The sequence below is a fragment of the Tachyglossus aculeatus genome, chromosome 10, assembly GCF_015852505.1.
Source record: "Tachyglossus aculeatus isolate mTacAcu1 chromosome 10, mTacAcu1.pri, whole genome shotgun sequence".
NCBI classification, from domain to species: Eukaryota; Metazoa; Chordata; class Mammalia; order Monotremata; family Tachyglossidae; genus Tachyglossus; species Tachyglossus aculeatus.
The window spans coordinates 48,239,624-48,263,190 of NC_052075.1; the positions used below are offsets into that span (position 1 = coordinate 48,239,624).

Consider the following 23,567-nt stretch of genomic DNA (forward strand, 5'->3'; position numbering starts at 1 on the left):
TTCATAAGGACTGTGACAAGCTGATCACCTTGCAACCTCCCCAGCGCTTAGAACAGTGCTGTGCACATAATAAGCGCTTAATAAATGACATTATTATTATTATTATTATTATAAAGGCAAAGAAAATTCCTGAACATGTCCTTTGCTCACAGTGGGAAGGACCTACCCTTCCCACTGGATTTACCCAATCCAAAGAAAGAGCGTAGGGCAATTATACGATTAATGTGGTATGCTTAGACACACCACCCTCATCATTCAGACCCCAGTGTGAACAGTTTTGCCTGAATTATTCAGTTCATTAATTCATTCATTCAATCATAGTTATTGAGCGCTTACTGTGTGCAAAGCACTGTACTAAGTGCTTGGGAGAGTAGAGAGCCATCTACATGGGGTTTCATTCAGAGAATAGCTCCATCCTCCAAACAGCTATTCAGGCTCAGCTACAGCCTGAAGACTCAGGGTGGAAGAGGAGGGAAAATCTACAGGTAACTAATTTCATGAAGAAATCTTTTCTCACCATTGGCTGAATTTTCTTTATCACAAGTGGTACTTTAAAAGTTGATTTTGGGGCTGGAAAATACTACTGAACTTGGAAATTTTCCCTCATAGGATATTTTTCTTTAGCCCACCTCAACCACAATATTTCACTTTTGTTAGGAAAGGGACCACTGAATTTCCCCCGTTAAGTGGTTTGAATGCCATTAGGGATCCTCTGGCAGAAGTAGTGATATTTCACTACTGAATGACTTTCAGGGCTAAGATTCCATTCAGACATGGGAAACCCATCTTGGCGGGGGACAAATATGCACCCACCCAGGTTTAGTTTACATCTCCTGAGAATAACACACTATTGTGTCAACACCCCTACGCCAGCCCCCTCCCCTTTCTCCCAAAAAAGAACCAAAAAGACTAAAAGTGTGTTGGATTCCAACCTAAATCATTGCTTGACTTCAGAAAACCAACCACAAATCTAGACTGCTTTTGGGGTTTTGTTTTTTCATCATTCATTCGAATTCAATTTCTAAATGGAAATACAGTCCTTTATTGCAGGCCTCTACAAAAGGAGTTATGGTTACACATTTTAAAATACTACTTAAAAAAAGGTTCTTTTTTTTTTCCTTTCTTCCTATTGTGTAATTAAGCTATAAATAACTTTTGGATAAATCCCTACAGTAGACGTGAATAACATTGTTAACCGATCTGGTTCCTGACGGTCCCCCTCACATCACGTCGGCTCGCTAGTCCAGCATCTTCTCCTGTTTCTTGCCTTCCTTTTTCTTCTTCTTGGATTCTGCCAAGACAACAGATGGCTCTGTCAGTGAACGTCCACACGCCGAACCCGGAAAGATATAGGAAGGGGCTTAGCCTACTGAAGACAAGAATGGGCTGGGCTGCTTCCATCCCTTCGTGAGAGGAGACGGTAGAGGTTGGGGAGAAACTGTGGACTCTAGGGGGAAATGGAAGTGGAGTGTGTCTTTATGGGAGAGAAGCCTGGACAGCCTTGCTCTAAGCACCCAAGGCACCTCAGCCATGGTAAGAAAAATGTGACTGGCCCCTGAGACCCTGCCTCCAGGACTAATCAGGTCAGACAGAGTCCCTGTTCCACATAGGGCTCACAGTCTTAATCCCCATTTTACAGATGAGGGAACTGAGGCACAGAGAAGTGAAGTGACTTGCTCAGGGTCACATATCAGACAAGCGGCAGAGCCGAGATTAGAAGCCAGATCTTCTGATTCCCAGGCCAAACTCCTTCCACTAGGCCAAACGGCATCTGACCCAAGATTCACTTGGTGACCATCTTTTTACCTCAGAAGTGTCTGCTTTGTGCCACACTTATCCACTTATTATAGATCCAAATATTTTAACTTCGGGGAAAACTTGCACTTTTTCAGGTTATCTGCAAAGTAGCATGTTTCAAGGGGAGAATAATAAGTTTTCTGACTTAATCTTTTGTTTGGTGAATGATTCACAGCCTGATTTCCTTCTAACACTTGTGAATTACTGAATTAGTCCAGGAATAATAAAAGAAATTCAGACTAGTATTATTCAATGGAAAAACAAGATCCTTTTAACATAATATTGGAAGCCCAAAGCCAAGGAAATCAAATTTATTGCTTTCTCTTAACCATAAGTACTTGGTTCTACCAAGCATATGCAATATTTCTAATTACCATATCTGAGTTTTCCTTGAATATAACATGACATTGGAGTTACTTCTTATGGATGTAATCACAGTTTGGCTTCTGAAAGACAAAGTCCTTGGAACACCGTGACTTTGGCACTCAATTTTTCAATGTTAAAATTTCCATAAATTCTCTCAACCTTGCCCCCTGAAGTAATTCTTGAAACAAGATGGATGGAAAAATAAATAGAGAATCTATGCCTACAATTTTAAATAAACTCCTATTTGGATGTAAAATCTAAAGATAATGAGATCCACATGGATAATCCAATACCACTGTGGGAAGAAAAGGGGAGTGGGTGATTGTTTGGGTCAAGTTTAAATCCTGGCAGGCTGGTACATTGCCATGAGAATCGTATCCTGGGGAAAACGATCTTCCTGAACTTCTTAAGACAAAAGATTCACGTACCTGGAAGTATCCCAACAAAGTTTGGCTAGAACCCATAAATGCCTTCCACCCCTTCATGTGCTAACTCAGTGCAGCGCACTGGATAAAGTATTTATTGAGCGCTTACTGCATGCAGAGCACTGTACTAGGCGCTTGGGAGAATAGAGTACAATAGAGTTGGTAGGCACGTTCCTTGCCCACAATGAGCTTACAATCTAGAGGGGGAGAGAGATATTGATATGAATAAATTATTTATAATATACGTATGAGATCAGATACAGTAACAGTCCCATACAGGGCATTCATTTATTCATTCAATTGTATTTATTGAGTGCTCACTGTGTACAAAGCACTGAGTGCTTGGAAGAGTACAATATAATAATGAACAGACACAATCTCCCCCATAATGAGCTTACAGTCTCTGATCTATTTTATCCCCATTTTACAGATGTGGAGTTGGGTCTGATCTCGTGAGTTCCTCAAATCCATTTGGGAAAGGAGGGTGAGGAAAAACTATTAAAATACGCTTTATTGTCTGGAGTGTGTACACCTGAAGAGAATAGCTGGCAGCTTTTAAACCACCCTCAGCCCCACCGTGCTTAAGTTCATATCCATAATTGATTTCAATGCCTGTCTCTCTGTGTAGGCTGTAAACTCCTGGTGGGCAGGGAACAACCAACGCTGTTGCAGTGTACTCTTCCAAGGACTTAGTAGGGTGCTCAGTACACAGTGAGCCCTCAATAAATACCATCGATGGATTGATTGAGTGATTAAAGCAGGGAAGTCCCAGGAGAAACAGGCATGCATCTGGGGCTGAAGGGACATAGTTTGATTCTTCTCCTGGGCAATGATCCCCATCTGTTCCAAAGGTTGGGGGTGGGACATGGAAGCAGAGGGGCGGGGTGAGTGCACTTTCTGCTGGGCCTGCAGGAGAAGAAATATACTGTGCTCTGGGCTCTGCCTGGACCTCTCTGGAATCAGAACCAGAGAAGCTGCGTGGCCTAGTGGAACTGCATGGCCTGAGAGTCAGAGAACTTGCCTGCTGTGTGACTTTGAGCAAGTCATTTAACTTCTCTGGGTCTCCGTTTCCTCCTCTGTGAAATGGGGATTTAATACCTGTCCTCCCTTCTACTTAGACTGAGAGCCCAGTATGCAGTAGGAACCGTATCTGCCCTGGATATCTTGTGTCTATCCCAGTGCTTAGTTCCGTGTTTAGAAGATAGTAAATGCTTCACAAATGCCACAGTTATTATTATTATTAGGACCAAGCACCATAGAAATCATTGACAAATATCCTCTCTTTCTCACACACACTGGTTTTCATAGGAAATGAGAGACAGTGGGGGCTTACCCAGGCCCGGCTTCAAAAATTTGGTCATACTGTGGCAGGGAAAAATTCTCCCTCCAACATACTATCACCCCAAACTGGGTTCCCCTCCTTTCTGCCTACCTGGGATTCAGAGAAGAAAGGAAACTGACCCCACCACTTAGGATATAGTAAGCGCTTAACAAATGCCACCATTAACTCTTGAGAGTGAAAGACCTCAGAACCTAAAGCCTCCAACAGTGTACAGATATGCAATTCCTGTCACCACGATTTGACAAGGAGACTTGTTTAGGAATAAGAATAGGAAATGGCTTTGGTTCTGGGTCAATATGTGACACTCATGTGTGTGTGCGTGTGTGTTTGTGTGTGTGTGTTTGTGTATGTGTGTGTGTGTTTGCATGAGCATTTCCCCACAGATGGCTGGTCCTTCTTTCAGGCAGTAGTTTGGAGAAAGATGTGGTGGAAACAAACTCCAAAATCTGTCCATATTGGGCAGGGACAGGGTTAGAATTTGCAATGCTCCCAAGGGAAGATTCATGTCCACAAATGCTACCTGCAGTCATTTCAGGATTCCCCCTCCCAGCATAGCAACTGTTCCAAAAAGCCAATAATCACTCCTTTCTCTGACTCACTGACGAGATGCATAACACCACGCACTCTGGATATTTTGGGCCACCGGGATGGTGAATGCAAAAAGATGTGTGTGGAAAAGCTCCACCGATAAACTACAAACTGGCTATCTTTTCAGAGATTAGGAAGCAGCCACTTAGTACACAGGTGTTCACAGTTTTCTGAAAAGGGGAGGAAAGAACAAACCCCTGCAAAGAAACCATGAAAGAGCTGGGAGAGTTTCTTTTGTTCTCACTCCCTGCTGTTTGTCAGCATGCAGAGGATAGCTGGAATCTGAAGAGAGAGCTTGGGCTCTTCTTTATCACAGCTCCCTGCTCTGGGGCTTGCCTGCAATGCTGATATGACAAGTTCATAGAAAAGAAAAAGAAGGGGAGAGTGGGGAGATAAAAGAGGAAGGAGATGGAGAAGACAAGAGAGGCAAAGTGGGAAAGGGTAACCTGGAAAGACAGGGAGAGTGGAAAACTGTGTGTAAGGTAAGGGAGAAGGAGGTCAGGGAGAAGCAACAAAATGATTCCAGAGAGTGAAAGGATGTAAAACCAAGCAGGCTAGCCCTGCTCCATGAGATAATGGGTGAGAAGCAGTGTGACTCAATGGAAAGAGCCCAGGCTTTGGAGGCAGAGGTCATGGGTTCAAATCCTGGCTCCGCCACTTGTCAGCTGTGTGACTTTGGGCAAGTCACTTCACTTCTCTGTGCCTCAGTTCCCTCATCTGTAAAATGGGGATGAAGACTGTGAGGCCCCCGGGGGAGAACCTGATCACCTTGTAACCTCCCCAGTGCTTAGAACAGCGCTTTGCACATAGTAAGCGCTTAACAAATGCCATCATTATTATTACTATTATTATTCATATATGTCGCTGCCATTTCTTTTTCTACAAGGAACTGCACAACGCCAGGCATTTTTCTCCCTAAAGGAAGCACTCAATAAATATGATTGAATGAATGAATGACCCTGGTTCTTACCCGTACGAACCAAATACCCTGAAATAAATAAGATGGTGGCAATGAGCCACTGGAATAGTGAAGCAGTCCTGACAAGATGACTGCTGACTGTCCCTCTCATCCCCAGAGCTGTTAGAACCATTCTGCTCTCTCTCAGATAAGGAGCAGAGGTTTCAACCTTAAGGTGTTAACTGGAAGAGGGCTTCTAAGGAAGTTTTTAGGTGTCAGGTTTTGCTCCTCCTCTCTTAAATGTGGGTCAAAAGCCATTCAAAAGCCATTCAGGAGAGAGGCAGCGTGGCTCAGTGGAAAGAGCCTGGGCTTTGGACTCAGAGGTCATGGGTTCAAATCCCAGCTCTGCCACTTGTCAGCTGTGTGACTTTGGGCAAGTCACTTCACTTCTCTGGGCCTCAGTTCCTCATCTGTAAAATGGGGATGAAGACTGTGAGCCCCACGTGGGACAACCTGATCATCTTGTATCCTCCCAGTGCTTAGAACAGTGCTTTGCACATAGTAAGCACTTAACAAATACCATCATCATTATCATTATTATTATTATTATTCAAATGTGGCCCTTCACAGCAGAATGGAAACTGTCATCTTTGGTCAGCTACCCAGATAAGTTGAGTTACCTATCTCATCCTATAATATTTATTCAGATGATGCTTGGAGATGGTCCATTCTGTGACCACAGACTGCACCCGTTCACCCTTCCAGCCACGTTATGACATAAGCTTCGGGGCAGAAGGTGGGGGGCCAGGTGAGAGAGTGTGAATGGTACCATGCAAACCCTAACCCCTTCTGGAGCAAAACAACTCAAGAACAGACCCTGCTGGTGGCATTGCTTGAGCACCTGTAACTTATACGGTTTAAGGTTTGCCCTAGTGGATAGAGCATGGGTTTAGAAGTCAGAAGGAAAGGGTTCTAATCCCTATTCTTCCACTTGTCTGCTTCGGTGACCTTGGGCCAGAAAGAGCCCAGACTTGGGAGTCAGAAGTCATGGGTTCTAATCCTGCCTCCGCCACTTGTCAGCTGTGTGACTTCGGGCAAGTCACTTCACTTCTCTGTGCCTCAGTTACCTCATCTATAAAATGGGGATTAAGACTGTGAGCCCCAAGTGGGACAACCTGATTACCTTGTATCTATCCCGGTGCTTAGAACAGTGCATGGCACATAGTAAGAGCTTAACAAATACCATCATTATTATTACTTCTTTTCTTTGTGCCTCAGTTCCCTCAACTGTAAATTGGGGATTAAGACTGTGAGCCCCATGTGGGACATTGATCGCGTTCATCCCGATTAGCTAGTATCTACCCCAGAGCTTAGAACAGTGTCTCGAACATAGTAAGCACTTAACAAATACCATAGAAAAATTGACAGGGTTTCAATAAAACTCCCTATGTAGAGCAAGTGAGGTGACAATGGAGAGACCGATAGTCAGGATTAAAGAGAACCACCGTTCTACTTGCTTGCTCTGTACATAATAAGCATTCAATAAATACCACTGATTGATTAATTGATTGATTTACAGTTTGAAGCTCTTTGCAGAAAGCCAGAAAGTCCCTCACTCCTCTAGTTAATTAGTGTGAATAGTGTCTTATTTTTCAACTGCCTGTAATACTAAATACTGATCTAGTTGCATTCATGACCAGCAGATGAAAAACATTAGCATGTCTCAGAATCTGGAATTTGGCCAGGGAGGTGGAGGCATGACTGGAAAGCCAGAATATGTGACTTCATTCAGTTTTTCAGTAAAAGTCACAAACAATTAAAGTACATAGACTTTGTGTCTGGACAGTGAGTTCTTAGTTACAGAGGATGTGTATGACACAGCATGCCTCCCTCAACCCCTCTGGGGCCTACCAGGTAACCTGATGCAGCATGAGAAGCAGCTTGGCCTATTGACTAGAGCATGGGAATGGGAGTCAGAAGGACCTGGGTTCTAATCCCAGCTTGGCTACTTGTCTGCTGTGTGACCTTGGGCAAGTCACTTCACTTCTCTGTGCCTCAGTTACCTAGTTTATAAAATGGAGATTAAGACTTTGAGTCCAGTGTGGGAAGGGACCGTGTCCAACCTAAAAACCTTGTATCTAGCCTAGCGCTTAGTATAGTGCCTGGACATAGTAAGTGTTTAACAAATATCAAAAAAATTTTAAATTAAATGAAAGGAAAGATGAGCCTCTCTGCATCACTAGAACACAGGTTTTGGAAAGATCATGCCTCAGAGAGGGAGAAGCTAAAACAGGACTAGGCAAGCACAGACATGGATAAAATCTCACCATCAGGAGCCCCCTGAAGGACAGCCCTATCTTGTGGATCACAATCATCAATATTTATTGATCATGTTATTGAACAGCTCTGGCCCAGACACTTTGAAAATGCGCAGAAGCAGTGTGGCCAAGTAGAAAGAGCACAGGCCTGAGAGGCAGAGGGCCTGGAGTCTAATTCCTGCCTTGCCATGTGTTTGCTGCATCATTTCATTTCTCTGTGCCTCAGTTCCCTCTTCAGTAAAATGGTACCTTTTCTCCCTCACTTTCAGACAATTCATTAAATCATATTTATTGAGAGCTTACTGTGTGCAGACTATGTGGGATCTGATGATCTTTTCTCAGGCCTCTTAAAGGGAGGCCTGAGAAAAGGAAGGAGGTGGGAAATGCCATTTTCATCTGAATAAAGAGAGAAACAAAATCTGAAAGCAAAGCGAAATGGGGAGAAATGGAGTTTCCCTTTGAGCAAGAAGAGCAAAATATTCCCTCCCAGTGTCCTATTCTGTTTCTACCCCAGTACTTAGTACAGTGCTTGGCACATAGTAAATGGTTAACAAACACCGCAGTTATTATGCAGAAGAAAGATGAAATCCCTGTCCTAGAGGAGCTAACAGTCAATCAGTGGTGCTTATCGAATGTTTACGGTGTCACTCCCTGAACCGTCTAAGGGAGAGAAACTACCTAAACCACCTTCTGGGTTAGCTGGCTTCAGAAACAGACAGCTCTTTCTCCCCTCCCTTTATTATTTTGTCATTTTACTATCCAGGTAATTTAAACATTTGGCAGAGAAGTAGACTGTAAGCTCCTTTAGGGCAGAGATCATGTCTACTAACTCCTATTTTACTCTAATAATTAATAATTTAATTAATAATTTAATAGGGAGCTCTATAAATACTATTACTCAATCGATTGATTAAGGAGTTCTTATGATTACTGAGGACATTACTCAAAATCAAAGCTGCACCGCTATAGATTCTTGTCCATTCTGACCAAGCAAGCTCTCATTCTTGGCTTATTGCCTGAATGAGGCCATTGGCATTGTTACCGATAATATTACTTCTCCGGAATTTATTTATGCTTTGATATTTCCAAACCACTCTCACACCAGTTACCTCATTTTAACCTCACCACCCTTCATTTCAAAGACCGTAAATCTGTCAGAGAGAAGAGATATATGCGGAAACAGGAGAGTGGAAGTCAAGGAGGAGTGAGAGTCCATCTCTGCTGCTGGATTGTAAGCTCCTTGAGGGCAGGCATCAGAACTAGAAATTCTCTGATACTCTTCAGAGCACTTAGTACAGTGCTCTACACACAGTAAGTACACAATAAGCACCATTGATTGACGGATTAATGGATCTCTCAGGACATCCTGCACCTTTCTGACCAGGACTTTTGGTCAAAGGGCCTGAGAGTCTAGTCTCAGTGGTCCTTTTGAGAGGAGAAGAGTCTGAATCTTGGTGTAAGTCTTTATGACTTTACAACCTCTACACTGTAGGGACACCCCTTCTCAAAATGACTCATACAGGGGCATAAAGGGAGGCCCGAGAAAAGGAAAGAGGTGGGAAATTCCATTTTCATCTGAAGAAAGAGAGAAAAAAAATCTGAAAGCAAAGCAAAAGGGTGAGAAAGAGAGTTTCCCTTTGAGCAAGAAGAGCAAAATATTCCCTCCCCAGTGTCCTATTTTGTTACTTTCTGGCTGTCTGGAACATGGATAATCGATCGTGCTAGCGTAACTATGAAGGAAGGTTTGACTGTGAGTTGTTTTCTCATAAAAGCAGCTGTTTGGCAGGGGAGGGTGATGCCTTTTTCATGGTATTTGTTAAGCTCTTACTGTGTGCCTGGCACTGAACCTTATAAGTGGGGTAGATACATGCTAGATAGAAGGTAATAATAATAATCATAATGATGACATTTGTTAAGCACTTACTGTGTGCAAAGCACTGTTCTAAGCACTGGGGAGGATACAAGGTGATCAGGTTGCCCTATAGGGGTGCTCACAGTCTTAATCCCCATTTTACAGATGAGGTAACTGAGGCACAGAGTAGTTAAGCGACTTGCCCAAGGTCACACAGCTGACAATGGGCAGAGCCGGGATTTGAACCCATGACCTCTGACTAGATAGGAGGGAAGCAGTGTGACCTGTGAGTCAGAAGGCTCAGGGTTCTAATCCTGGTTTTGCCACCTGTCTACTGTGTGATCTTGGGCAAATCACTTAACTTCTCTGTGCCTCATAATCAGAACTTAGAACAGTACAAGCCTTGGAACAGTGCCTGACACATAGTAAGCGCTTAACAAGTACCATTATTATTATTATTTCCATTATTATTTATCTCAGCTGTAAAATGGAGATTAAGACTGTGAGCTCCATTTGGGACCTGGTCTGTGTCCAACCTGATTACTTTATTACTTTGTAACTATCCCAATGCTTAGAACAATGCCTGTCACATAGTAAGTTTCTAACAAATATCACTAAAAAAATTAATAAATAAGCTAATCTGGATGGACACGGTCCCTGACCCTCATGGGGCTCACAGTCTTAAATCCTCATTTTACAGATGAGGGAACTGAGGCAGAGAGAAGTGAAGTGACTTGCCCAAGGTCATACAGCCAAGTAGAAGGGTCGGGGTTAGAACCCAGGCCCTATTGATGCCCAGGCCCGGGCTCTATCCACTAGGCCATGCTGCCTTCACATCTGTCTGCACCTGTTGAGAAGGACAGGAGGGGTGGATGTCACACAGGCTCCAACCCCAAGCCGGGCCTTTACCCAAGTCCTCCACAGAAAGAGATCATTTCTTAAATACTTTCTGGATCTCAAAGAACTCAGAGAGCCCCAAGTTCGCCTGGGACAACCGTTCTTAGGTACCGCTTTTCTTCCTGAACCCCCATTAGATACCTATAGGGTGCCTGCCACCAGAGAGAGATTTACTGCATCTTTTGGCTGAATTTTTTCAAAAATGAGAATAGCAATTATGGCATTTGTAAAGGGCTAACTTTGTGCCAGTCGATGGGGTAGATGAAGTACAATCGGATCAGACCCAGTTCCAGACTAAAGGGGAGGGAGAGCAGCTTCTGAATCCCCATTTTACAGATGAGGAAAATGAGGCACAGAAAGGTTGAGTGACTTTAAAAAGGTCACAGAGCAAACGAGTGGCAGGGAGGGATTAGAAGCCAGGTCTCCTGTGTCCCGGGACTGAACATTTTTCACTAGGCCAAAAATGCTGCTTCAGAGAGTTCAGAGTGTCAGGCCTTGGAGAAGACCTCAATAAAACAATATCGGTCATACAAGGACTGAAAAAATTCAGACCTGCCTGTAGAAGAGAAGAGAATCAGGATTATTTGACCCGGTAGAGGCTGGGAATCCAGACACCCCAGTTGGCCGCCCCTGACACGCAGCAGGACCGGCCTGTCTGGTTAGGCAGAAGGTGGGGTTTACCTTGAAGTTTTGGTTTGGTGAGCTTTCCACAGGGCTTGGAGATGGTGACGGTCTTCTGGCAGTCCGCGTTGTGAAGCGCTCTCTTCAGGCTTCCAGTCCGGGTCTTCAGGGCTGTGTTCAGGTCACACTCCCCCCAGGCCTGGAACTGGTATTTGCACTCTGCTGAAAAGGGCAAAGGAGCCAAGTGGAACTCACAACACCACACCTGGGGCCTGGCTGTTGCACTGCGGGCCCTCCTCCAGGCTCTGCCCATTGCGGGGGGGACATAAGCCTTGGTCAAAACTGGGTCACCTCGCTCCCTGAGTGCATCTCCTCCTTTGTGGACCCAGGAGAGAAGTCTAAAGTCGTGTCCTGATAGACTTATGAGGGGAGAATATGGGGTGAGGCTCGTAGACAAGACCCAGGGAAAGGCCAAGTGGAGTTCCACGGGTTCGTTTTCAATCTATCCATCGGTGACATCTGTTGAATCCATCCCAGATGAAGTGCACTGTACTAAGCACTTGGGAGAGTCCGACAGCAGCAGATGAACTACTCCCAGCCCTCAAGGAGCTTACCCGCTAGAGGGGGAAACCGGCAGGTAGAAATGGATGATTTACAAGTAAGGTGAGCAGGAGGATAATGATAATTGTGGCATTTGTTGAGGGCTTACGATGTGCCAAGCACTGTATTAAGCACTGGGGTAGATACAAGCTAATCAGGTTGGACACAGTCTATGTCCCACTTGGGGCTCACAGCCTTAATCTCCAATTTATAAGGGAGCTGAGGCACAGCAAAGTGAAGTAACTTTCCCAAAGTCCCACAGCAGACAAGGGGCAGAGCTAGGATTAAAATTCAGGTCCCAGGCCTGTACTCTTTCCACTAGGCTATGCTACTTCCCATAAAGACCCAGGAAGACCTAAGAGGTGGGTGTCTTGCTATTTTAGCCCTCTCCCAAACACTTAGGACAGTGCTTTGCACTCAGTAGGGGCTTAATAAATGCAATGGGGAGGAAAAAGCAAATGGAAGAAACAGGAGCCTGGAAATAGATAGTCAATAAGGGAAAATCAATTGATCAGCCCATCAATCAATCGTATTAATTGAGTGGTGACATCAGATCGATATATGCTCCGGGTCTATAAGTTGATATAAGTATAGAGGATGGGTGTAAGGGCCAAGGGTGGAGGTTTTAAGAAACCAGAATGTGGAGCACAGCGCTTAGGACAGTGCTTTGCACATAGTAAGCACTTAATAAATGCCATTATTAGTATTATTATTATGATGACAGCATGGCTCACTGGATAGAGCAAGGGCCTTGGAATCAGAAGGACCTGGGTTCTAATCCTGACTCTGACATTGCTTGGTTTGTGACCTTGGGCAAGTCACTTCACTTCTCTGGGCCTCAGATACCTCATCTGTAAAATGGGGATTAAGACCGTGAGTCCCATGTGGCACATGGACTGAGTCCAACCTGATTACCTCGTATCTACCCCAGTGCTTAGAACAGTGCTTGGCACATAATAAGCACTTAACAAGAAGTAGCACGACATAATTGGTAGAGCATGGTCCTGGGAGTCGGAAGGTCATGGGTTCTAAATCCAGCTCCGCCACTAGTCTGCCATGTGACCTTGGGCAAGGAACTTCACTTCTCTGTGCCTCAGTTACATCATCTGTAAATTGGAGATTGGGACTGTGCACCCAACATGGGACAGGGACTGTAACCACACTGATTTGCTTGTATTCACCCCTGTGCTTAGTAGAGTGTCTGGCACATGGTAAGCGCTTAACAAATACTATACTTATGAAGCAGCGTGGCTCAGTGGAAAGAGCCCAGGCTTTGGAGTCAGAGATCAGGGGTTCAAATCCCGGCTCCTCCAGTTGTCAGCTGTGTGACTTTGGGCAAGTCACTTAACTTCTCTGTGCCTCAGTTCCCTCATCTGTAAAATGGGGATGAAGACTGTGAGCCCTACGTGGGATAACCTGATCACCTTGTATCCTCCCAGTGTTTAGAACAGTGCTTTGCACATAGTAAGTGCTTAAATATCATCATTATTAGTATTAATAGTATTAAGTACCATAATTATTATAAGAGGAAATGTGGGGCGCCTTACCTCCAAACTGCTTCTTCCAGTTGCAGGGGATCTTACACCTCTGGGTCTTCATGGTTTGCTTGCACTCGGCCCCGGCCCGGGTGCCCTCCCTGGTGCCCAGCCCACAATCCCCGCTGGTCGGCACACACACGCTCCACTGCCATTCCCCGCAGTCCGACTTCTTCGCCTTTTTCTCTGAAAAGAATTTGTAGTGGGAGAAGCCATGGCGGAAGGAAAGTCACCTATTGGAAACCACTGTCCTCTGTTCCAAAAAGACCTGCCGAAGTCTTTTGTTACATTTTTCAATGGTATTGGTCAAGCACATACTATGTGCTTGGAGAAGCAGCATAGCTCAGTGGAAAGAGCCCGGGCTTGGGAGTCAGAGGTCATGGATTCTAATCCTGACTCCTCCACTTGTCAGCTGTGTGACTTTGGGCAAGTCACTTAACTTCTCTATACCTCAGTTCCCTCATCTGTAAAATGGGGATTAAGACTGTGAGCCCACGTGGGACAACCTCATTACCTTGTATCCCCCCAGCGCTTAGAAAGTGCTTTGCACATAGTAAGTGCTTAACAAATGCCATTATTATTATTATTATTATTATGTGACAGGGATGGTAGACTGTAAGCTCATTGTGGGCAGGGAATGTGTCAGCTAAATTGTTACATAATAATGATAATATAACATAACATAACATAACATAATATAATATAACATAACAACATCATAATATAATATAATACAATATAATGTAAATTAATTGTTATATTATATTGTATTATATTATATTATATTATATGATGGCATTTATTAAGCAATTACTATGTGCCAAGCACTGTTCTAAGCACTGGGGAGGTTACAAGGTGATCAGGTTGTCTGTCCCACATGGGGCTCACAGTCTTAATCCCCATTTTACAGGTGAGGGAACTGAGGCACAGAGAAGTTAAGTGACTTGCCCAAAGTCACGCCGCTGACAATTGGTGGAGCCAGGATTATTGTACGGGATTATTGGACATTGTACTCCACCAAACACTTGGTACAGTGCTCTGCACACAGTAACCGCTCAATCAATACAGGTGACTGACTGTAGTAAGTTCAGGGACCGATACAGGATAATCAGGTTGGGCACAGTCCCTGTCCCACAAAGGGCTCATAGTCTTTCCTGACTTTCAAAAACACTCGCCTTGGTTTATTCATTCATTCACTCATTCAATCGTTTTTATTGAGCCCTTACTGTGCGCAGAGCACTGAACTAAGCGCTTGGGAAGTATAAGTTGGCAACATATAGAGACGGTCCCTACCCAACAACGGGCTCCCAGTCTAGAAGGGGGAGACAGACAACAAACAAAGCATGCGGACAGGTGTCAAGTCATCAGAATAAATAGAAATAAAGCTAGATGCACATCATTAACAAAATAAATAGAATAGTAAATATGTACAAGTAAAATAAATAGAGTAATAAATATTTATATTTATTAAAAGTAGCACAGAAGGCAAGGGAGGCCCGGGTGAGATAAAGCAGATGAGAGGGGTCGGAGACATGAGGGAAAGCCCTGTCCGCAATGCCCTGGAATTCCCAGAGGATTGTCGTGGTCTTTAAAACGTTCAAGGCCCACTGAGCGGCCCTAAGATCCTGGACTCTCAGCATCCCCTCATCCTTCCAGCCTGAAGAATAATTCCCAGGATGACCCTGCTCCAGAAGTGACCAAGGACAATGAAGATTAGGGCAGATGTTCTCTGATGGTTAGGACAAGTTTTTACTGATGGTTAGGATGGGTGTTTCATCTTCAGAGAAGCAGCGTGGCTCAGTGGAAAAGAGCCCGGGCTTCGGAGTCGGAGGTCATGGGTTCAAATCCCAGCTCTGCCAATTGTCAGCTGTGTGACTTTGGGCAATCCACTTCACGCTCTGTGCCTCAGTTCCCTCATCTGTAAAATGGGGATGAAGACTGTGAGCCCCCCGTGGGACAACCTGATCACCTTGTAACCTCTCCAGCACTTGAAACAGTGTTTTACACATAGTAAGTGCTTAATAAAAATGTCATTATTATTATATTATTATCTTTCGTCTTTTCGTCTTTCATCTATGGCAGCATTTCTGAAGGAAAAGGGAGGGCGAATTCCCTTGGGGAGTGAACTAGAGAGTCTCCTTTCCAAGCTCATTATAGGCTGGGAATGGCTAATTCTGTTATATTGTATTTTCCCAAGCGCTTAGTACAGTGTTCTGCACAAAGTAAGTAGTCAATAAATGCCAGTGATTGATTGGGCTTCAGATACCCAAGTGTGAGCAACCTTCCTTGCTTGGTTGACAAAAAAAATAATAATAATCATATTATGGTACTGGTTTCAAGCTCACTATGTGCCAAACATAGTAGACACCAGTGTTTACTGGTGTAGATACCAGATAAACAGGTCCCAAATGGGGATTATGGTCTAAGTATGAAGAACAGGTACTAAATCCCTGTTCTGAGGTGAGGGAATCAATCAGTCATATTTACTGAGCTCTTACTGTGTCAAGAGAACTATACTAAGAGCTTGGGAGAGTTCAAAATAACACACTGACATCCAGAGAAGTTAAGTGGAAGCAGCGTGGCTCAGTGGAAAGAGCCCGGGCTTTGGAGTCAGAGGTCATGGGTTCAAAATCCGGCTCCGCCACTTGTCAGCTGTGTGACTTTGGGCAAGTCACTTAACTTCTCTGTGCCTCAGTTCTCTCATCTGTAAAATGGGGATTAAGACTGTGAGCCCTCTGTAGGACAACCTGATCACCTTGTAACCTCCCCAGCACTTAGAACAGTGCTTTGCACATAGTAAGCACGTAATAAATGCCATTATGCTTATTATTATTATTACTTGGAGTCAGAGGTCATGGATTCTAATCCCGGCTCCACCATTTGTCAGCTATGTGACTTCGGGCAAGTCACTTAACTTCTCTGTGCCTCAGTTCTCTCATCTGTAAAATGGGGATTAAGACTGTGAGCCCCACGTGGGACAACCTTGATTACCTTGTATCCCCCCCAGTGCTTAGAACAGTGCTTGACACATAGTAAGTGCTTAACAAATACCAACATTATTATTATTATTATTGACTGACCCGAGGTCTCATAGCAAGCAAGTGGTAGAGCTGGAATTAGAACCAATTGTCCTCTGAGCCCAGGTCCAGGCTCTTCCCTTCATGGTAAACATGATTATCTAGTGACTAATACCAGTGAATTGCAGGGTAAAATGGTGGATGGGAATTGAATAGTGAATTGTGAATTGGAAGACTCAACTACTAAGAGTCCTTCTGGGCCCCAGAATCTGGCCCAGGGCTCTGAGTCTCACCTCTCCTTGTACAGGGTAGAAGAAAATGAGTCAAAACTTGCCCTCACCAACATTCCCAGAAGACCCACTGACCCACTTCCTTCTTAGGCTGAGTGGGTGGGCAATGGGAGGTGGGCTGAAGACGAGCTCCAGGTAGCTGGGGGAGGAAGGTGAGGAAGGAGGAGGTGAGAGAGAGGGCAGATGGCAGTCAGAGACAGGGAAGAGGCACAACACACCCAGAAAACTTCCCTCCCATCGGTTGAGGGGTCAAAGGAGAAGGCTGGAAGTTATGACAACACCCCTATGACAATCATGGGCTTCTTTCTCCCCACAACTGCAACAACAGGTCTGGCCCTTGATCAGAAGAGAGTTCTGATCTAGTCTCAGAGAGCTCAGAGAGTATGCACCTGTATATATGTATATATGTTTGTACATATTTATTACTCTATTTATTTATTTATTTTACTTGTACATATCTACTCTATTTTATTTTGTTAGTATGTTTGGTTTTGTTCTCTGTCTCCCCCTTTTAGACTGTGAGCCCAATGTTGGGTAGGGACTGTCTCTATATGTTGCCAATTTGTACTTCCCAAGCGCTTAGTACAGTGCTCTGCACATAGTAAGCTCTCAATAAATACGATTGATGATGATGATGATGATGATGAGTTTTTTATCAGAAGAGAGTGCCCCCCTGAGACAAAATCGGATGCAATGTCACTGAGGAGAGGCAGTGAGACCCCACCACTTCCAGCCCTGGGGATGAGAGTGCCCTTCTCGCCCTCTTTCCACCCCCTGCCCCACCCCAGGTGGTACCCTCCTACCTCAGGGCATCTGACTACCTCATATATGACAAGGAAGCATCCTATCCCCTGTACCAATAATAGAGCTGCTTTCGCCTGTGGTGCACCCTCTCCCTCACAATGCTCTGGGCTCCAAATCCTTGAAAGGTCATCTAGTCCATCCCCCTGCCTCCATCTAGACTGTGAGCCCGTTGTTGGGTAGGGACCATCTCTCTATGTTGCCGATTTGTACTTCCCAAGCACTTAGAGAAGCAGCGTGGCTCAGTGGAAAGAGCCTGGGCTTTGGACTCAGAGGTCATGGGTTCAAATCCCGGCCCAGCCAACTGTCAGCTGTGTGACTTTGGGCAAGTCAATTCACTTCTCTGGGCCTCAGTTCCCTCATCTGTAAAATGGGGATGAAGACTGTGAGCCCCCCGTGGGACAACCTGATCACCTTGTAACCTCCCCAGCGCTTAGAACAGTGCTTTGCACATAGTAAGCGCTTAATAAATGCCATCATTATTATTATTATTTACAGTGCTCTGCATACAGTAAGTGCTCCATAAATATGATTAAATGAATGAATCTAGGCCCACCCTCTGTTTTTCAAAAAGGAACAGATTCCTACCTTTGATCGCATGGTATCTTGCACCCCCCCACACCCTCACCCCTAAAGCTCAGGGGAGTTGAATGGAGACACTCCCCCAGAGCTATTTGGTCTGCACGATTCCAGGCTCCTACCAGTCTTACCTGGCTTCTCCTTTTTGCCAGCTTCAGTAGTTCCCACAGCTGCCAGAATGAAAACGAAGGCCAAGAAGACAGCTGCAAGTTTGCGACGCTGTTGGGGCTGCGGCTGCATTCTGACAAAAGGACAAAAAAATATGGCATCAGGCAGCGTGAGGTGGAAGGGGACTGATGGGCTCCCTCAAGGATGCGTTTCGCCGGTGTTTTGGAGCCGGAAGCTTCAGTCGCAGTCAGTCAGTCAGTCGGTCATATTTATTCAGTCTTTACAGTGTACAGAGCATTGTACTAAGCATTTGGGAGAGTACAATAGAACAATATAACAGACCCACTCCCTGTCCACAACGAGCTTACAGTCTAGACAGGGAGACATAGCTCATCAGAGAAGCAGCGTGGCTCAGTGGAAAGAGCTTGGGCTTGGGAGCCAGAGGTCGTGGGTTCTAATCCCGGCTCCGCCACTTGTCAGCTGTGTGACTTTGGGCAAGTCACTTAACTTCTCTGTGCCTAAGTTACCTCATCTGTAAAATGGGGATTAAGACTGTGAGCCCCACGAGGGACAACCTGATCACCTTGTATCCTCTCCAGAGCTTAGAACAGTGCTTGGCACATAGTAGGTGCTTAACAAATACCAACATTATTATTATTATTATCTTTTCTAAGTTTCCTCCACCTGTGCCTCACCAATCAATCAATCCTATTTATTAAGTGCTTTCCGTGTACCAAGAACTGTACTAAGTGCTTGGGGGAGTACAACACAACAATATAATAGACACATTTCCTGCCTACAGTGAGTTTACAGGCTAGAGAGGGAGACAGAGATTAATATGAATAAATACATAAATTATGGATATTTTTATAATAATAATAATAATAATGGCATTTGTTAAGTGCTTACTATGTGCAGAGCACTGTTCTAAGCACTGGGGGGATACAAGGTGATCAAGTTGTCCCATGTGGGGCTCACAGTCTTAATCCCCATTTTACAGATGAATTAACTGAGGCTCAGAGAAGTTAAGTGACTTGCCCAAGGTCACACAGCAGACATGTGGTGGAATCGGAATTCGAACCCATGACCTCTGACTCCAAAGTCCATGCTCTTTCCACTGAGCCATGCTTAAGTGCTGTGGGGCTGGGTTGGGGGTGATGAGTAAAGGAAGCAAGTCAGGGTTATGCAGAAGGGAGTGGGGAAAGGGGTTCACAGTCTTAATCCCCATTTTACAATTGAGGGAACTGAGGTACAGAGAAGCTAAGTGACTTGCCCAAGGTCACGCAGCAGACAAGTGGTGGTACAGGGATTAGAACCAGGCCCTTCTGACTCTCCTGCCCATACTCTATCCATTAGGCCATGCTGCTTCCTTAACCTCTCTCTGATCACCCTAGCAGTCAATCAATTAATTAACCATATTTATTGAGCACTATAAAGAAGAGTGGCCTTAGCTCCATCTCTCTCTTCCAAAAGGACAGTCAACAACTTAATAAGGGAATTCAAGTGAAGAACTTAAAACCCTTGGGAAAAAAGATGCTCTAGACATTTAAGGGTCCATTATTCTCACATGCCCTAAGAGAAGCAACCTCAAAGAGCATGATTTTTTAAGAGGGTATTTGGAGTTTCAGCGCTAAATTCCTGCATCCACAGTTTCGTTTCATTGTTAAGTAAATGCAGAAATATGCCCAAACCTGAACGCACTGATCCCCCAGAGGCCTGTTGTTAGAGTTACTCCCAAACAGCTCAGGATTCAAGATGCTTCCAAGCAGCCTCAAAGTTGAAGCCTGGAGTGGTTCAGTATGGAAAGCTTGAACTGGGGGACTTTAGCCAAGAAGTCTTAAGCAGTAAAAAGCCAGGGCCAAAGCCCAGAAATAACAACAATAATAATAGAAATAATAATAATTGTAAACTACATGGGGCTCATAGTCTTAATCTCCTTTTTACAGATTAGGCAACTGGTGTACCGATTTACCGAAGTGATTTACCAAAGGTTTCACAGCAGACAAGTAGCAGAGCTGGGATTAAAACCCCTGGGCCTTCTGAAGTCCAGGCCTGTGCTCTAACCATTAAGCCACCCTGCTTAAATGTTAAAAGGAAAACAGGGCGAATGTGGACAGCAGATCTTTCAGGGCCATAGATGCTCAACATCCCTGGAAGCCTCTTGCCTTACTGGGCACATCTGTAGCTGCCCTCCCTTGTGGAAGAGAAGCAGCATGGCCTAGTGGATACAGCACAAGCCTAGGAGTCCGAAGGACCTCGGTTCTAATCGTGGCTCCTCCTCTCGTCTACTCTGTGTCCTTGGGTGAATCATTTCACTTCTCTGTGCCTCAGTTCCCTCATCTGTAAAACAGGGATTAAGACTCTGAGTCCCCTGAGGGGCAGGGACCGTGTCCATCCTGATTTGCTTCTATCCACCCTAGCTCTTAGTACAGTGCCTGGAACATTGTAAGCGCTTAAAAAATACCACAGTTATCATCGTTATTAATCATTACTGAGTAACTGCATGCTCAGCCCTGCAGAACGCTTAGGGAGAGGACCCAAGAAGCAGCACTGAAAGGCATCCAAGAGGCTCAAGTTTGGGGACACTGAAATTATTCAAGTTGTCCCCTCCCTTCCCCATAATATAAAGATCAGATGTGCAAGATGCCCAATTAGCATGTCCAGTGGTATGCCATCTGAGTAAATAAGTAAGAATAATTGGTCAGTCTTAGGCCCTGGCCTTCACTCATCGAGCCTGAAATGCAGACCTACTGGACACAGTCAGCTCTAGTGCTTAGTTCAGGCATAAATATAATGCACTGGTCCAATCACGTTTTCAGTTTACACAGTTTGTTTTAGAAGCACCTTATTCCTTCCTGACATTCGACTCCAAGATGTTTTTCTTCCCATTAAATTCCATAGCTCTCTAGGAGCATTCATTTATTCATTCAACAGTATTTATTGGGAGCACTGTGGGAGGAATGCTGTAATCAATCAATCAATCAATCAATCAATCATATTTATTGAGCGTTTACTGTGTGCAGAGCACTGTACTAAGCACTTGGGAAGTACAAGTTGGCAACATATAGAGACAGTCCCTACCCAACAGTGGGCTCGCAGTCTAGAAGGGGGAGACAGAGAACAAAACAAAACATATTAACAAAATAAAATAAATAGAATAGATATGTACAAGTAAAATAAATAAATATAGTAATACATATGTACAAACATATATACATATATACAGGTGCTGTGGGGAAGGGAAGGAGGTAAGACGGGGGGATGGAGAGGGGGGCGAGGGGGATAATAATAATAATAATAATATTCATTAAGCACTTAATTATGTGCCAAGCCCTGTCCTAAGCATTGGGGTAGATTCAAGATAACCAGTCCCTGTCCCACATGGGGCTCACAGTCCAAGGGGGAGGGAGAAGAGGTATATAATCCCCTTTTTACAGATTAGAAAACTGAGGCATAGAGAAGTTAAGTGATTTGACCCAAGCAGGTGGTGGAGCTGGGGTTAGACTGAACCCCCTCCTTCTTCTCCCCCTCCTCCCCGTCCCCATCCCCTGCACCTTACCTCCTTCCCCTCCCCACAGCACCTGTATATATGTATATATGTTTGTACGTATTTATTACTGTATTTATTTTACTTGTACATATTTATTCTATTTATTTTATTTTGTTAATATGTTTTGTTTTGTTGTCTGTCTCCCCCTTCTAGACTGTGAGCCCGCTGTTGGGTAGGGACCATCTCTATATGTTGCCAACTTGTACTTCCCAAGCGCTTAGTACAGTGCTCTGCACACAGTAAGCACTCAATAAATACGATTGAATGAATGAATGAATGAATGAATAGTCAGGCTGTAGAATAAAGTTTCTTTGGCTTCTGCTATTTGCATGGCTGATGGCTAGTAGCTCCAAGAGGGTTGGGGAAGGATGAAGATGATGATGGCATTTATTAAGTGCTTACTAGGTGCAAAGCATTGTTTTAAGCGCTGGGGAGGTTACAAGGTGATCAGGTTGTCCCACGGGGGGCTCACAGTCTTCATCCCCATTTTACAGAAGAGGGAACTGAGGCACAGAGAAGTTAAGTGAGGAGAGGGGATGAGAGGAGGGGAAGGACACACTGCAACTGCTTACCCAACCCAGGTCACCCAACAACCCGACCTTAATTCCAAGCTGGAGGATCCCCTGGAGATGGAGAGAGGAAATTCAACTTGGCTCACCTTTTCCCCAATTTCCCAAAGAGCAACCATCTTATTTGTCCCAACAGAAAGCCAGGAATCCAGCATCCCCTGCCAATCTATCCATCAGTGAGCACCACTGAGTGGCGAAACACTGCATTGAGTGCCCAGAAGCAAGACACCTGTTCTCCACCCTCGAGGAACTAACAACATAATGAGGGAGACTGATGAAAATGATTTATGACTACTGAGAGGAAGATGAAGAGCAAGGATAGAAAGGGCACAAGTGTAAGCATGCCAGAACGAAATGGCTAAATTATTGAGCACGGGAATAAAAAGTCCAACATACGTAAGTGCTGAGAGTAGGGATAAAATGCACATACGTTGAAGATGGCTGTTTGGTGGATGGAAGTAGGCTGTTGTCAATTAATCCGAGAAGGCTTCCTATATGAGGTGAGGTTTTTAGGAGGACTTTGAAGTTGGGGAGAACTATGGCCCTAATGTGGTGTTGGCTTTAAAGCACTCAATCACCTCTCCCTATCATGTTACCTCACTGATTTCTTACTATGATCCAGCCCGCACACTTCTCTCCTCTAACGCCAACCGACTGCACCTTGATCTCACCTATCTCTCCACGGATCCCTTGCCCACGTCTTGACTCTGACCTGGGATCCCCTCCCCCTTAATGTACAACACACCATCACTCTCCCCACCTTCAAAGCCTTTTTAAAATTGCAGCTCCTCCAACGGGCCTTCCCCCAACCCCCAATGGGCATTGGAGACTTCTTCTTCTAGACTGTGAGCCCGCTGTTGGGTAGGGACCATCTCTATATGTTGCCAACTTGTACTTCCCAATCACTTAGTACAGTGCTCTGCACACAGTAAGCGTTCAATAAATATGACTGAATGAATGAATTAGAGAAGCAGTGCGGCTCAGTGGAAAGAGCATGGGCTTTGGAGTCAGTAGTCATGGGTTCAAATTCCGGCTCCGCCAATTGTCAGCTGTGTGACCTTGGGCAAGTCACTTAACTTCTCTGTGCCTCAGTTACCTCATCTGTAAAATGGGGATTGAGACTGTGAGCCCCCCATGGAACAACCTGATCACCTTGTATCCCCCCAGTGCTTAGAACAGTGCTTTACACATAGTAAGTGCTTAATAAATGCCATTGTTATTATTATTATTATTATTATTGTACTGTCCAATCGGGGTAAAGATCCATCCCCCTGGGCCAAACCTCCCCCCCCCCCATATTAAATGGCACCTCCTTTTCCATTGGCCACCAGGCAGGGCTGTTACAACCCAGGCTGTATTCTGGATCGACTGTCAAACCCAGGTTTAAAGAAAACGACATCAGCGAAAGCACAAC

The 23,567-nt window shown here is 44.7% G+C and overlaps 1 protein-coding gene across 1 annotated transcript in view; it reads right to left on the reverse strand.

The window, feature by feature from the left end:
* Positions 1-1,018: 1,018 nt before the first annotated feature.
* Positions 1,019-23,567, reverse strand: part of PTN (pleiotrophin) — a 64,129-nt gene continuing 41,580 nt past the window's right edge. The window contains exons 2-5 of the mRNA XM_038753306.1: positions 18,058-18,167; positions 13,252-13,425; positions 11,165-11,326; positions 1,019-1,291 (exon numbers count right to left, since the gene is read on the reverse strand). Of these exons, the coding sequence (XP_038609234.1) occupies positions 1,239-1,291; positions 11,165-11,326; positions 13,252-13,425; positions 18,058-18,166 (498 nt within the window). The 5' untranslated portion in view covers position 18,167 and the 3' untranslated portion in view covers positions 1,019-1,238. The remainder of the gene's footprint in view (positions 1,292-11,164; positions 11,327-13,251; positions 13,426-18,057; positions 18,168-23,567) is intronic.